Genomic DNA, 13,013 nt, shown 5'->3' on the forward strand with positions numbered 1-13,013 from the left:
TCATACAGTGGGGCAAAAAAGTATTTAGTCAGCCACCGATTGTGCAAGTTCTCCCACTTAAAATGATGACAGAGATCTGTAATTTTCATCATAGGTACACTTCAACTGTGAGAGACAGAATGTGAAAAAAAAAGTCCAGGAATTCACATTGTAGGAATTTTAAAGAATTTATTTGTAAATTATGGTGGAGAAGAAGTATTTGGTCAACCATTCAAAGCTCTTACTGATGGAAGGAGGTTTTGGCAATTTCTGAAAAAGCTGATGTAAATTTGGTTATTTTAGGCTGCAGTATTATAAAAAAAAAATCCTGAAAGTTCTGGAGGGACTGATAAATGTAGTCATACATTTCACCTCTTAGCCTTAACGTGTAGTTTGTAAGGGTGTATGATAACTATCAGATTGATATTAGTAATTATGCCATCGCACCAATAAATCTGATTAGAAAAATATATAGCTAATAGATAACTGAAGCTCCTTCAAATGCTCTCAATTTATATTTAAACGCATTTAAGGATTTAAAAGCATTTAAGCATTTAAAATAAAATGAAACATGGCTCAAATGAGGGAAGCTTACCCACACCGTGCATGACTGTCAACATTTCAAAATATATCCTGAAATATGTATAAAATGTACTGTGTGTCCCAAGAAAATGTGTAATAATAAGGGATTTTCATTTTAATCACAATCCTATGGAAAAAAAACTAGTAAAAAAACACACTCCAACATATTAATATTTGGCTTCCTATTCAGGAACCCTGTCATATTGTCATATATATATATATATATATATATATATATATATATATATATATATATATATATATATATTATATATATATATAAGTTAAAGTAACAATGATTTTCATGTATATATATATATATATATATATATATATATATATATATATATATATATATATATATACATGAAAATCATTGGTACTTTAACTTTTATATATATAAATATATATATATATATATATATATATATATATATATATATATATATATATATATATATATATATATAAATATATATTAGGGTTGTGGGAAAAAATCGATTCGAATTTGAATCGCAATTCTCACATTGTGCGATTTAGAATCAATTCTCATTTAAAAAAAAAAAAATGTTTTAATCAATCCAACAAAACAATACACATCAATACCAGAACAATGGAATCCAATTTCAAAACCAAACCTGACCCAGCAGCACTCAAAACTGCCATAAACAGAGTAATTGAGGAGACACAAACACGGCAAAGAACAAACCAAAAGAAGTGAAACAAAAATTAATATTATCAACAACTGTATCAATATTAGTTATAATTTCAGAATAGCAGTGATTAAAACTCCCTCATTGACATTATAATTAGACATTTATAAAAAAAAATAAAAAAGAACAATAGTGTCACAGTGGCTTACACTTGCATCGCATCTCATAAGCTTGACAACACACTGTGTCCAATGTTTTCACAAAGATAAAATAAGTCATATTTTTGGTTTGTTTAATAATTAAAACAAATTTACATTATTGCAATCAGTTGATAAAATATTGTCCTTTACAATTATAAAAGCTTTTTTAAAATACAAATATACTACTCTGCTAGCATGTCAGCAGACTGGGGTAGATTCTGCTTAAATCCTATATGTTGAATGAATACAGAATCATTTTGAGTCGGAAAAATATCGTTTTTGAATCGAGAATCGCGTTGAATCCAAAAAATCGATTTATAATTGAATCGCGACCCCAAGAATCGATATTGAATCGAATCGTGGGACACCCAAAGATTCGCAGCCCTAATATATATATATACATATATATATACATATATATGGTTAGGAAAAATCTACAGGTGCCTTTGACTCTTTCTTACCCCCAGATGTGCATAGTTAGATCCAAACTACACAAAACAAGAATTATAATCAATATCTTGAACACTTTTTATTTTTGTTTTGTGTTGTTTTAATTGTTTAAATTGAGACAAAGATACTATACATATTTAATATTTGTTTACTTACTATGGTATATTATTTGTTATCATGTATTTCTTCTGTTACAGAGAACAAGGAAATTGGATACAATTGCTATGGTATGAAAAGGGGTAGGATTTTATAAGCTCAGCTTCTTCTTACTCCCTTTTGGACCGTCCCGCTGTAATGAAACAACTATAAATATGTGACGAGTTATATTGTATTGTATGCATGTTAGAAATAAACTGAAACTGAACTGAACTGAAACTTAAAAATTAATAGATATAAATAAGTTATCGTTATCGGTCATGAAAAGCAGAAAGTTATTGGTATCGGCTTAAAAAAACAAAAATATCATGCAGCTCTACTAATTAGAATATTTTGGTTACTTAATTTTTGCCAATGGGAGTCACACACACACACACACACACACACACACGCTCACCTCTGTCTGCACCATGTTCACCCGCTGGGACCTCAGCTCACGGATGCAGTTAAAAATGTCCACCACGCCTTCGTTCTCCGCCATGTCCAGCATGATGTCCACGGCGATGAAGCAGCCTGTCCGACCCGCACCGGCGCTGTCGCCACCAAAAACAACACATGTGAATTATAACTAATACAGAGCAAGTACACTCACAAGAAGAATATACAGACTAAGTTCCCAACCTCACCATACGCACCTTCCCTTGGTAGCAAAGTTAATAATAGCTACTATTATCAATGCTTCGCTTCTTTTACACTTCTATGACACCTACCAATGTTGAAATGTAAACATGCAAAGAACATTCCACATTGTGTAAAATAAAACAACAAGAGAAATCATACCTTTATCAAAATCAGAATGAGAAGAGATTTTATTGCCATTGTTTGAGAAAGGGTTCACAAACTAAAATTCCTGCTTTGTGAACCTGTTCTCCAACAATGGCAATACAACCTCTTCTGATTCTGATAAAGGTATGATTTCCCTCGTTGTTTTATTTCAAGCAATGTGGAATGTTCTTTGGACCCCCCAACTTTGCAACGTAGAATAAACAGGGAGATGTGCTACTGTAGTTTTTCATGTACGACCTGAATTCCTGCAAAGTGCCTCACATTAAGACAAAACAACTGACAATGATGCACGTGGACCGTGACTCTTTCACACACACACACACACACACACACACACACACACACACACACACACACACACACACACACAAACTTTATTCTTTAATAACACATTTTTAAGTGTTTTGGCGACCCACTCTGAAAGATAGATGGACAGACACATGAGAGGTTGATAGATAAATGGAAGGAGGGGTGGTGGTTGTGGTGGGGAAGGGGCAAAAAGAGGCATCGATGGAAAGACAGGAAAGGAGGGGTGAGGGGATGGAAGAGGAGGAGGAGGGAACACCTCTGCAAATTACTTGTCACCTGAGTGATTAATGTTGAGTCCACAGCACTGTGTTGTGTTTGTGTGTGTGTTAGTTTGTGTGATTGTATGTGATACAGGTACTGTAAGTGCCCCCGGAAATTGGAAGCGACTGCCATAACTTTTCCTGCTGTCTCCTCGTTCAGGTTTATTCACACGCGTGCTGTGTTTGTGTGTCTAACACCTGTGCGGTGTTTACTTCACAATTGTACGGCGCCCCCTGCACCTTCAAGAAGGTGAAGCTGATTAAAATTAAATTGTATATAATGTACAAAATCACCGCATAAGTAATATACAGATACCTTTCATAAGGAACAGGTTTTTACTAGTGCGGTCACGATAATATTCAATACAATATGACTTTGTGGATTCTTTTGGAGTCTTTGTATCATTGAAGCATGTAAACTGCAGCTGTGGAGGAGGGATCGCAATATAGTTTGCTCTGCACATGCATGTGTTTGTACTAGTGTAACAATGATCAGTCCATCCCCAACACGCACACACACACAACCACACATGCTGGTTATAATTTGGAATGGGGACCAAGTTTTTGATCATCACTTGTGGGGACCACCATTTATACAGGTTGTGGAGGCATAAAACCAAAGTGGCCACTGCCCAGTTAGCTCATACACGTCTTTAAATCTCTGGATTGATGAAGTAATGTGCTGATCATTCTTACTGGGGACCCTGGGGAAAAAGAGTTGGTTCATTAGGACCAATTTTAAATAATTTTGCATAATTCACACACATTTGTATGTGACATTTGAGGACCATTTAAAAGAGTGAATACAGTACCAGCTACAGCCCGATGAGAGGGCTGCTCTGCAAATGTCTTACACTCAAACTTAGCAGTAAACATGTTTTATGGGCCAAAGCTTAAAAATCACTTAGGCATCTTCAGAAAGGATATGACTATCATTTAAAAAGGTCTTCCTTTAGGGGACCTGTTTTTATTGTCCCCATACCGTCAGAGGTCCCCTAAAGGTGACTGTGTAAACAGAGCGATGTACCCATTAATTAAGCATTGTCATAACACACACACACACACACACACACACACACACACACACACACACACACGCACACACACACACACACACACACACATTCTTGTATTTGTTACCTTCTTGTGACCTCTGAAAAATGCCTACCTATTTAGGACCACCCTTTCTAGATATATAAAGCTGTGTATTTACATCATTAATAATCTGTACATACTATGCAAATACAAACCCTGTTTCCATATGAGTTGGGAAATTGTGTTAGATGTAAATATAAACGGAATTCGAAAGCATTTCATTTTCTTACACCCACTTGTTATTACATATGTTGGCCAGAGGGGGAGCACTTTTAAAACCGACACAGTCATTTTGGAAAAATCCCTCCTTTTTGGGCCCAACCTAATTTTGACAGATTTCACCACCAGGGGTGCAAATGAGATCTCTATTTTTTTGTTTTTTGTGATGTGCTTAAGGCCGATGACAAACGAGTCACGGACCACAGATGACCCTTGTGCCGCACTTAGGCAACCCAGCTGTAGAAACTAACTTTTATTGGCCACTATAATCTTACTACCATAATGTATTTGTTCATTCTATGGTCACATATGGGACGCGGGTTGTCTTATGTCAGCATCGGAAGTCGTAAAATCCACTGTTGCAATGGTTTTCCGTATCCATCCATCCATCTTCTTCCGCTTATCCAAGGTCGGGTCGCGGGGGCAGCAGCCTAAGGAGAGAAACCCAGACTTCCCTCTCCCCAGCCACTTTGTCTAGCTCTTCCTTGGGGATCCCGAGGCGTTCCCAGGCCAGCCGGGAGACAGTCTTCCCAACGTGTCCTGGGTCTTCCCCGTGGCCTCCTACCGGTTGGACGTGCCCTAAACATCTCCCTAGGGAGGCGTTCGGGTGGCATCCTGACCAGATGCCCAAACCACCTCATCTGGCTCCTCTCGATGTGGAGGAGCAGCGGCTTTACCTTGAGTTCCTCCCGGATGGCAGAGTTTCTCACCCTATCTCTAAGGGAGAGCCCCGCCACACGGCGGAGGAAACTCATTTTGGCCGCTTGTACCCGTGATCTTATCCTTTCGGTCATGACCCAAAGCTCATTACCATAGGTGAGGGTGGGAACGTAGATCGACTGGTAAATTGAGAGCTTAGCCTTCCGGCTCAGCTCCTTCTTCATCACAACGGACCTGTACAACGTCCGCATTACTGAAGACGCCGCACCAATCCGCCTGTCGATCTCATGAGCCACTCTTCCCTCACTCGTGAACAAGACTCCTAGGTACTTGAACTCCTTCCGTATTGGGACCATGATTTATGTCCTAACTTGTTCACCGGTCCTCATATGGAAGGTACTTTTCCTTGTTGATGTCTCAAGAAGGGTAGAAATACAAGATCACACACACACACACACGAAATGCGCAGCCCAAATGTAACTGTAGAGGAGCAATCGCATTACAGTCGTCTATGCAGCACACGTCTGTCCGTGTGTGTTTCTGACCCCTAATGCTGTAAACTAAGGGGAACACTGTGTCTTTTAGGACATTTATCTTTTTGTATGTCAAAGCTCAGTCCTCCCCTTGCTGACACACTTGTCACCATATTTCACGCAAATAGTCTCACTGATTAGTCACTGTCCTCCAAAAGATGTTTAGCGATGACAGCATTGACGAATCCAGTTCAGGCATGTCGTTACTATGTAGATATTAACAAACCATTTGATTACATCCTGAAGGACACGTGGTAAATAAAGTACAACACTTTTTAGCTAAGAACTGACATGTCAAAGCTTATGTCTATGTGTGTGAGAGGAGGTTTGGCATTAGACAATAGAGCAGATGAATAGACATGAGAGATTAGAAGATTAAATGTGGCAGTTTTACCTGCAGTGAGCAACAATGGGCCCGGCATCAGGCGGGTTGAGGAACTTGACCTGGCGTATGAAGCCCAGCAGTCCGGTGGCGTAACAGGGCACGCCGTGGTCGGGCCAGCTAGTGAAGTGGAACTGTCGCAGTTCTCGGAGTTCATGGTGACCCTTCTGGAAAAAAACAACACAACCAGATGGTCCCCTCGCTCTTTTGAAAGAATGTTCATCTTGGTCAGGGCCCGCGAGACGTTATTTTGCGGCCCCCACCTTAATATGAAAGTTTAATGTTATTGTGCCAGCAAGTTTTATATGAATGGCACTTGACAGCATTGTATTATTTGGGTCCAAAATGGATCTTTCAACGTTCTGGGTTGCCTACCCCTGCAGTACTGGAAAAGCGTCAAGTGAGTTAAAGCGAAAGAGACGTTGCCATGGAGACGAGGGTTTTCACACCGCGTCACCTGTACATCAGTAATAACAGTCCCTGATAACCTGGACCAATTCAATTCTTTTATTTTTATTTTTATTGTTGAATTTGCATTGTCTCACACGATGAACACTACATATATTTCTATATGACGCCGGAAAACACTCCGGGAGCCGTCGCTATCCCAGTACTTTTCCGGCTATTATCCGCCGACCGCTGTGTTGCTGTAGGGAGGAAAAGTGGAACACCACATATTGCGGAAATAACATTATTCTCAGTGCACCGGCTAATTACAAATATATTCCATGCTGAGGAGTATGCAACATTTTTTTTTAGGAAATCTTTTCTCGTGGTCAAGCCTCACCCAGACTCTGCATCCAATGGCCCCCAGGTTAAATGAGTTTGAGACCCCTGATCTTGGTTTTAAACACAATTGACAAGTTACATTGGAGAAATTAGTTTGACTGAGCTAGCATACCAACTTGTGTGGTCCCGATACCCATGTTTTAGTACAGGTACCAAAATGTATTTTGATACTTTTCCAAACAAGGGGTACAACAAAAAAATAGCATTATTGGCTTTATTTTAACAAAACATCTTACGGTGCATTAAACATAAGTTTATTATTCCAATTGAAGAACAATTTAGTGCTTAAATAAAATAGTGAACATACGATACAACTTGTCTTTTATTAGTATGTAAACAAACAAAGGCTCCTAATTTGTCTGCTGACATATGCAATAACATATTGTGTCATTTTCCATTCTATTCCGTCAAAATTATGAGGGACATGCTGTAAAAATGTATTATTAATCCACTTGTTCATTTAGTGTTGATATCTGCTTACTTTCTCTTTTAACATGTTCTATCTACTTTTCTGTTAAAATGTAATCATCACTTATTCTCCTGCTGTTTTATACACTACATTAGTTTTAGATGATACCACACATTTAGTACAGGTATTGATCCGATACCAAGTAGTTACAGGATCATACATTGCTCATATTCAAAGTCCTCATGTGTCCAGGGACATATTTCCTGAGTTCATGAACATAATATACATTTTTAAAAAAGAAAAATTGATTTTGTGACAATGAAGAATATGTATGTAATCATAATAGTATCGATACGCTATTGTACTTGGTATCATTGCAGTGGATGTCAGGTGTTGATCCAGCCATGGCGTTTGTTTACATTCAAGGTGAACAACCTTGACGCTTGCTGTTAGCGGTTAGCTATCGTATCCTCCTACGGTGTGTAGTGAAGCATGTTTAGCTATTCCTCGTCCTGCAGGGATGATACTTGTAGGAAACGTACTTTATTCGTCGCCATGGAGGCGAGGATTAGTTATTTAGAAGTAGCTTAAACACTGCCGACTGTGAATAGCCGCTAGCTAGCTAGCTATGTGTTAAAGCACCTCTTCCTGAGGGCGTTTCAGTGTTATAACTTCACCTTTATCATTAGTTTAGTACCAACCCTTGTCTGTTCTCCCTTTTCTATTTACACACTGTGCCTGTTTGTAAGTGATTGTGCGCTGCCGAACATGCTAGTCTGCCCACAAAACCAGCAATGTCATGACGTGACAATGCACCGTCATGCCCGGGAACCGGTACTTTTCAAACAGAGTATCGTACCATTTGGGATTCATTAGTACCGCGATACTATACCATCACCAGTATACCATACAATTCTAATTTTAAAATGCTAACAATACCTGCAAAATGAGTGAAAAAGCTAGCTTGCTATAATTAGCACGCTAACAAATGACTAACATTAGCAAGAAGCACTCTGACTTCGGAATAGTTTGAACAGGTAGAGAAATGTGGAAGTTGTTACATGTTTTTAATAGAGAATAAGTGTCATAGAAAAATGCCACATTTGGAAATTTTTGGGACGTAACAAATAGATAGCATGAATGTCCTGAATAAGTGGAATGTTTTAATGATGCAAATCTTGCAAGGCATTTTTGAAAATTGTTAGCTTTTACTTTCGAGGATGAGTGAAATGTGTTGATGGCGGAATCTTTGAATTGTGGGAAATGTGCACGTTTAAAATAACTGTCCATTGATTTCAAAAGAAATATGTAAAACTTGAAAGCACGCAACGCATTTTGTTTAAAACAACGTGGTAACTGTCATGGCCCTCCATGGCAGTTTTGGACTCGTGGTCTTTTTTACCTATTCACTGGCTTAGTGGTTAGAGTGTCCGCCCTGAGATCAGTAGGTTGTGAGTTCAAACCCCGGCCGAGTCATACTAAAGACTATAAAAATGGGACCCATTACCTCCCTGCTTGGCACTCAGCATCAAGGGGTTGGAATTGGGGATTAAATCACCAAAAATTATTCCCGGGTGCGGCCACCGCTGCTGCCCACTGCTCCCCTCACCTCCCAGGGGGTGATCAAGGGAGATGGGTCAAATGCCGAAAATTATTTCGCTAGATCTAGTATGTGTGACAATCATTGGTACTTTTTAACTTATCTCGACTTTCTCTGTGCGTTCATTTCCTGCCGCATAACCTCCGGCCCAAGCAATGCCTCCCTCGCCTCTTCCTGATTAACAGTCGGAACACCCCTGTGTCTGGTTCCCAATCAGGTTGCTTCCTATATCTGGGTAAATTTTTGTTTAGTACGGTTGCATCGCTAACCCAACAAGGGACCCCTTCCAGTAGCTCCACCCACTCAACTGATGACTTTATGCAATTCTTTAATAAGAAAATTGAAGTCATTAGAAAGGAGATTAAAGACAATGCGTCCCAGCTACAACTGGGTTCTATTAACACAGATACGATTGTATATACGGCGGGTACAGCCCTCCAAAATAGTTTCTCTCATTTTGAGGAAATAACATTAGAGGAATTGTTACAACGTGTAAATGGAATAAAACAAACAACATGTTTACTTGACCCTCTTCCTGGGAAACTTATCAAGGAGCTCTTTGTATTATTAGGTCCATCAGTGCTAAATATTATAAACTTATCACTTTCCTCGGGCACTGTTCCCCCAGCATTCAAAAAAGCGGTTATTCATCCTCTTCTTAAAAGACCTAACCTCGATCCTGACCTCATGTTAAACTACCCTTTATTTAAAAAATCCTCGAAAAAATTGTTGCGGAGCAGTTAAATGAACACTTAGCGTCTAACAATCTATGTGAAACCTTTCAATCCGGTTTCAAGGCAAATCACTCTACGGAGACAGCCCTCGCAAAAATGACTAATGATCTATTGCTAACGATGGATTCTGATGCGTCATCTATGTTGCTGCTCCTCGATCTTAGCGCTGCTTTCGATACCGTCGATCATCATATTTTATTAGAACGTATCAAAACACGAATTGGTATGTCAGAATTAGCCCTGTCTTGGTTTAACTCTTATCTTACTGATAGGATGCAGTGCGTCTCCCATAACAATGTTACCTCGGACTACGTTAAGGTAACGTGTGGAGTTCCCCAGGGTTCGGTCCTTGGCCCTGTACTCTTCAGGATCTACCTGCTGCCGCTAGGTGACATCATACGCAAATACGGTGTTAGCTTTCACTGTTATGCTGATGACACCCAACTCTACATGCCCCTAAAGCTGACCAACATGCCGGATTGTAGTCAACTGGAGGCGTGTCTTAATGAAATTAAACAATGGATGTCCGCTAACTTTTTGCAACTCAACGACAAAAAAACAGAAATGCTGATTATCGGTCCTGCTAGACACCGACGTCTATTTAATAATACAACTCTAACATTTGACAACCAAACAATTAAACAAGGCGACACAGTAAAGAATCTGGGTATTATCTTCGACCCAACTCTCTCCTTTGAGTCACACATTAAAAGCGTTACTAAAACGGCCTTCTTTCATCTCCGTATTATCGCTAAAATTCGCTCCATTCTGTCCACTAAAGGCGCTGAGATCATTATCCATGCGTTTGTTACGTCTCGTCTCGACTACTGTAACGTATTATTTTCGGGTCTCCCCATGTCTAGCATTAAAAGATTACAGTTGGTACAAAATGCGGCTGCTAGACTTTTGACAAGAACAAGAAAGTTTGATCACATTACGCCTGTACTGGCTCACCTGCACTGGCTTCCTGTGCACTTAAGATGTGACTTTAAGATTTTACTATTTACGTATAAAATACTACACGGTCTAGCTCCAGCCTATCTTGCCGATTTTATTGTATTGTACCATATGTCCCGGCAAGAAATCTGCGTTCAAAGGACTCCGGCTTATTAGTGATTCCCAAAGCCCAAAAAAAGTCTGCAGGCTTTAGAGTATTTTCATTTCGGGCTCCAGTACTCTGGAATGCCCTCCCGGTAACAGTTCGAGATGCCACCTCAGTAGAAGCACTTAGGTCTCACCTTAAAACTCATTTGTATACTCTAGCCTTTAAATAGACTCCCTTTTTAGACCAGTTGATCTGCCGTTTCTTTTCTTTTTCTCCTATGTCCCACTCTCCCTTGTGGAGGGGGTCCGGTACGATCCGGTGGCCATGTACTTGCTTGCCTGTGTATCGGCTGGGGACATCTCTGCGCAGCTGATCCGCCTCCGCTTGGGATGGTTTCCTGCTGGCTCCGCTGTGAGCGGGACTCTCGCTGCTGTGTTGGATCCGCTTTCGACTGGACTCTCGCGACTGTGTTGGATCCAATATGGATTGAACTTTCACAGTATCATGTTAGACCCGCTCGACATCCATTGCTTTCCTCCTCTCCAAGGTTCTCATAGTCATCATTGTCACCGACGTCCCACTGGGTGTGAGTTTTCCTTGCCCTTATGTGGGCCTACCGAGGATGTGGTAGTGGTTTGTGCAGCCCTTTGAGACACTAGTGATTTAGGGCTATATAAGTAAACATTTATTGATTGATTGATTGTTTGTTGCTACCTCAACAAGTATATGCAGATTGTGCACTTCCTAGCTGCATAAGTTCTCCTCTGCTCCCTTTTAAATACATGTTTACCTGCGCTACGCCTGTTCTCTCTGCATCCTGGGGTCACGCTTCAAGTTTTGCTTGCAATAACTGTAACAGTTTCATCTAAAGTCCTTTGGGGGTTCATTTTGAAGTGGAATATGTCACTGAGTCTTCTCACTCTTCTTTGCATTTGACATATGATAACTGACCATTAAAGAGATGATTAGATTTTTTTTTCCTACATTTAAAACCCTTCCCTGTGGTCTACATAGCATGCTATGGTGGTTCTTTGGTCAACATTTTACATAGATGATGTTTTACAGATCATCTTCAAGCTGTTTTCTGACTAACTTTTCAGGATGCACATTTTGTTGGCTGTCTTTTTTACATGCCTCCACTTCGACAGTGTCTTCTCCCCGCCATCTTTGTTGTAGTTTTTCAGCCCTTCCATATGGTCGACTGACAGATATAATTTAATCACATCCTTAACTTTGACATTCTTAATTTAAATATAAACACACTTATCTTGTGAACGACTCATTTTTGGAGTGGACCTCCACCCATCCATCCATTTCTACCGCTTGTCCCTTAGACCTCATTATTTGATTTCTTTCTCAACCTGTTCAAATTATTTTTTTAAATAATTCCTTCTCATGAATAGAAAGAGCTTCCGTCCTGCAGATGCCATCAGTCACAGCCCATTATGGCCCTTCTGGGAAAGTCTGGAGGACCATCAGTGTTCAGCAGGACTCTGGGAGCCACGCTGACTTATAATGAAATTGAAATAGTTCCCTTGGATGGCAAGATGGCCGCCTTTAATGAAGGACATGACGACTCAGTGCGGTCCATTTGTCTCATTTAGCACGCGGAAAAGAAATCTCTTGGATCTCCTGATAGACCTCCTTTGGGAAGTTTCAACTTGAAAGGATGACTGACTCACTTCCAGCAGGGCACCTCAAACAGGACATGAATATAATTTGTTTTGGAATTTGAGGGCAGACTCAGGGACAGAACTTTGAAGGTTCCATAGTGTAAAAATATGTTAATGTTTGATGGATTTTAACTTCCTGAGGTCAGGTGATGATGTCAGCTTCACACTATGACAAGGTTGAAAATGCTGCTAACTAGGGTTGTACAGTATACTTGTATTGGTATAGTACCGCAATACTAATGAATCATATTCGGTACTACATCACCTCTGAAAAGTACCGGTCCACCAGCACCCCGCGGTTCCATTGTCATCACATCTCAGTTCTGGTTTACGAGCAGACGAGCATGTTCGGCAGCGCACAATCACAGAGTACTTCCAAGCAGACACAGTATGTAGACAGAAAAGAAGGAACGGACGCATTTTGGCTTAAAAACTAACAATAAAGGTGAAGTTATAATACTGAAACACCCTCAGGAAAAGGTGCTTTAAGACATGGCTA

At 39.9% G+C, this 13,013-nt stretch overlaps 1 protein-coding gene across 1 annotated transcript in view; it reads right to left on the reverse strand.

The window, feature by feature from the left end:
• ptprt (protein tyrosine phosphatase receptor type T) overlaps positions 1 to 13,013 on the reverse strand; it is a 489,779-nt gene that overhangs the window by 26,379 nt on the left and 450,387 nt on the right. The window contains exons 29-30 of the mRNA XM_061874425.1: positions 6,277 to 6,431; positions 2,418 to 2,553 (exon numbers count right to left, since the gene is read on the reverse strand). Of these exons, the coding sequence (XP_061730409.1) occupies positions 2,418 to 2,553; positions 6,277 to 6,431 (291 nt within the window). The remainder of the gene's footprint in view (positions 1 to 2,417; positions 2,554 to 6,276; positions 6,432 to 13,013) is intronic.

This window comes from Nerophis ophidion, linkage group LG16, assembly GCF_033978795.1.
Source record: "Nerophis ophidion isolate RoL-2023_Sa linkage group LG16, RoL_Noph_v1.0, whole genome shotgun sequence".
Classification (NCBI taxonomy): Eukaryota; Metazoa; Chordata; class Actinopteri; order Syngnathiformes; family Syngnathidae; genus Nerophis; species Nerophis ophidion.